The sequence below is a fragment of the Trypanosoma theileri genome (genome assembly GCF_002087225.1).
Source record: "Trypanosoma theileri isolate Edinburgh chromosome Unknown TM35_Tth_2_V1, whole genome shotgun sequence".
Lineage (NCBI taxonomy): Eukaryota > Euglenozoa > Kinetoplastea > Trypanosomatida > Trypanosomatidae > Trypanosoma > Trypanosoma theileri.
Window position 1 is genome coordinate 699,761 of NW_021639844.1, and position 2,369 is coordinate 702,129.

The 2,369-nt window shown below is 38.2% G+C and overlaps 2 protein-coding genes across 2 annotated transcripts; both read left to right on the forward strand.

The window, feature by feature from the left end:
* TM35_000023580 (putative serine/threonine protein kinase) lies at positions 1 to 336 on the forward strand (the record flags this gene model as incomplete). The annotated part of the gene is made up of 1 exon (XM_029021676.1): positions 1 to 336. A coding segment is annotated over one exon (336 nt), but the record flags the coding sequence as incomplete, so codon positions are not given.
* A 1,689-nt stretch (positions 337 to 2,025) lies between these two features.
* Positions 2,026 to 2,367, forward strand: TM35_000023590 (putative serine/threonine protein kinase; the record flags this gene model as incomplete). Its single annotated transcript, XM_029021677.1, has 1 exon — positions 2,026 to 2,367. A coding segment is annotated over one exon (342 nt), but the record flags the coding sequence as incomplete, so codon positions are not given.
* Between the last annotated feature and the right edge of the window lie 2 nt (positions 2,368 to 2,369).

Consider the following 2,369-nt stretch of genomic DNA (forward strand, 5'->3'; position numbering starts at 1 on the left):
GACCTGGCGTGGAAACGACGATATCTGTGTATTCTTGGAGTACTGGAAGACGGGGAAAAGCTCAATGGTAATAAGGTGCCCAAATTTAAGAGTTTGAATTTGGTTCTTGCCGTGACAAAAGACACGATTAAGCAACAATGTATTGCTACTCCTTTTGCTGAGCTTGAAGACGTGTTTCCAGTTCCAGCCAAATACACTGGATCGGATGTGCAGCACGTATTTGCAGTTGCTTTTAAGACCGGAAAACGTTTACTGTTTCAAGTTAGAGGTGAACCGGAGCGAGATGAATGGATGGAGAAAATTCAGCAGGCATTGGGAATTGATGACGTGGATTAATGGTGTCTCCATTATTCTTTTTATTGTGGATTTTATAGCTGCATAGTATAGAGTATACAGCTGTAATTCGAAGCATATACAACGTTTATATGTCTTGGTTTTCTTTCATTTTTGTGTAGAAGCTGAAGTGGTTTTGTTTGTGTTTCAGGACTTCTTGTGTTTTTTTTTTTTTTTTGTCGTTGTTTGTCGAATAACGAAAAATAGTCGTTTTGGTTTTCTTGTGAAAATGTTAGTATTCGTTTTCCTTTGTTTTTTTTTTTATTCGGTTTTCATTTTTTGTGAGTTGGTAGATGTTTGTGGTAATATATGCTTTTGAGGTAATGTTTTTCAGTCAATGTAATGACTTGGTTACATAATTGGCGGAATGATTTTTTTTCTTTTTTGGCGTGTCTGTAGAAGTATAAATTGTGTTTTGGGTGTCTTGTTGTTTTTGTATGGGAAGGGGAGTGTATAGGTGATGTTTCTCTGATGGTATGTTGTTTGTATGGACGCGTACACGTGTATGGGATCTACATACACTCACATATATATGCTTTGCTGTAGATGTGGGTGATTATGATGTGCATACGTGTGTGTCAACTCATATATATTCTACTATAGTAGCTATTTCCCCATACACATCTAGTATGACTGTAGTGCGTAACGTTATCTCTCCTTTTTTACGACGCATGAAGTTTGTGTGTTTTGGTTAGGAGGAAATCTATGAGTACTCTTTTTTTTTTCCTTTGTTTGTTTTCGTTTCCTTGCTTTGATATTATTTTTACGATTGCCGGTTAATCTTCACATCTTGTATCGCACAAGCGAAGGTGGAGGTGAGGATGGTCGTAGAGAAAGAGTCTGAGGTGTGGTCATCACCGCGTAATGAATTGGTATGAATTCTATAGTTATAGGACGGAGATTACTCTCTTTATTTTCTTTTTTTTTTTTTTCTTTTTTCTTCCTTGTATCCGCCCCTTTCTCCTTTCTTCATTATTTTTTGTTTTGTTTGCGTATGTGGAGTAAGCAAGGAGAGAACACATATCTGCGTTTAATGTGTAATTAGACGTAGGGTCTGACGAACTGCGCCACAGGACGTATGAAGAAAGAAAAGAAGTGAAAATGTTACAATTAGGGAGGGAAATGTCGATTATAACTTAAACGAATGATACTATACAGCGTATCTATTTCCTTTATGTTAATTTATGTATTTTTTTTCTCATTTTTTTTCTTTTCATATTGTTATCTCCATTTCAGTTACCCACCGCACATATACACACATATGTATATAAATGGTGAGGTAATAAGGCATGTCTGACGGAAATAAGTAATTACATGTCGTGTCTAACTTAACTTTGACAAGAACTGAGACGCATAGAAACATCTTCAAAAATAGGAAAAAAAAACTCCGTTTTTCATTCCCTATATGGGGGTTTTCTGGAGAATGCGATTCCACTACACTGGCAATCCCCAGATAAACATCTGTTTTACTGAAAAATTGCATATATAAATATAAAAAAAAAATGTAACGAAAAATAATATTTTAGATATCCATATGATATATCATGTTAGATGTAAAACAACTTTGAAAGATGGGAAACTATACACTTTTTTATTCTTGTCTTCTTTCAGAAAAAAAAAAAAAAGGAACAAGGGAGTATAATAGTAAAGACGCTAAAGAGAATCACTATACACTGTTGACGCTAGGTAAATATGCCTTCTAACGATGCTATGATTAGTCGTGTCTGCCGCACCTTCAGCGATGCCTTTGCGAAGGATGAGGCGACGGCACGCGAGCAGGGAAAGAAGTATTGGATCACCCGCGTGCTGGGCTCCGGCGCCACGGGCACTGTCCTCTGCGGGAAGCGGGTGTCGGACGGGGAGTCCTTCGCAGTGAAGGTGGTGGACATGGAGGGCATGTCGGAGGCCGACAAGAACCGTGCCCAGGCAGAGGTCCACTGTCTGCTGAGCTGCGATTTCTTTTCCATTCTTAAGTGTCACGAGGACTTTGCAAAGAAGGATCCGAAGAATGAGGAGAATGTGCTGATGATAGCACT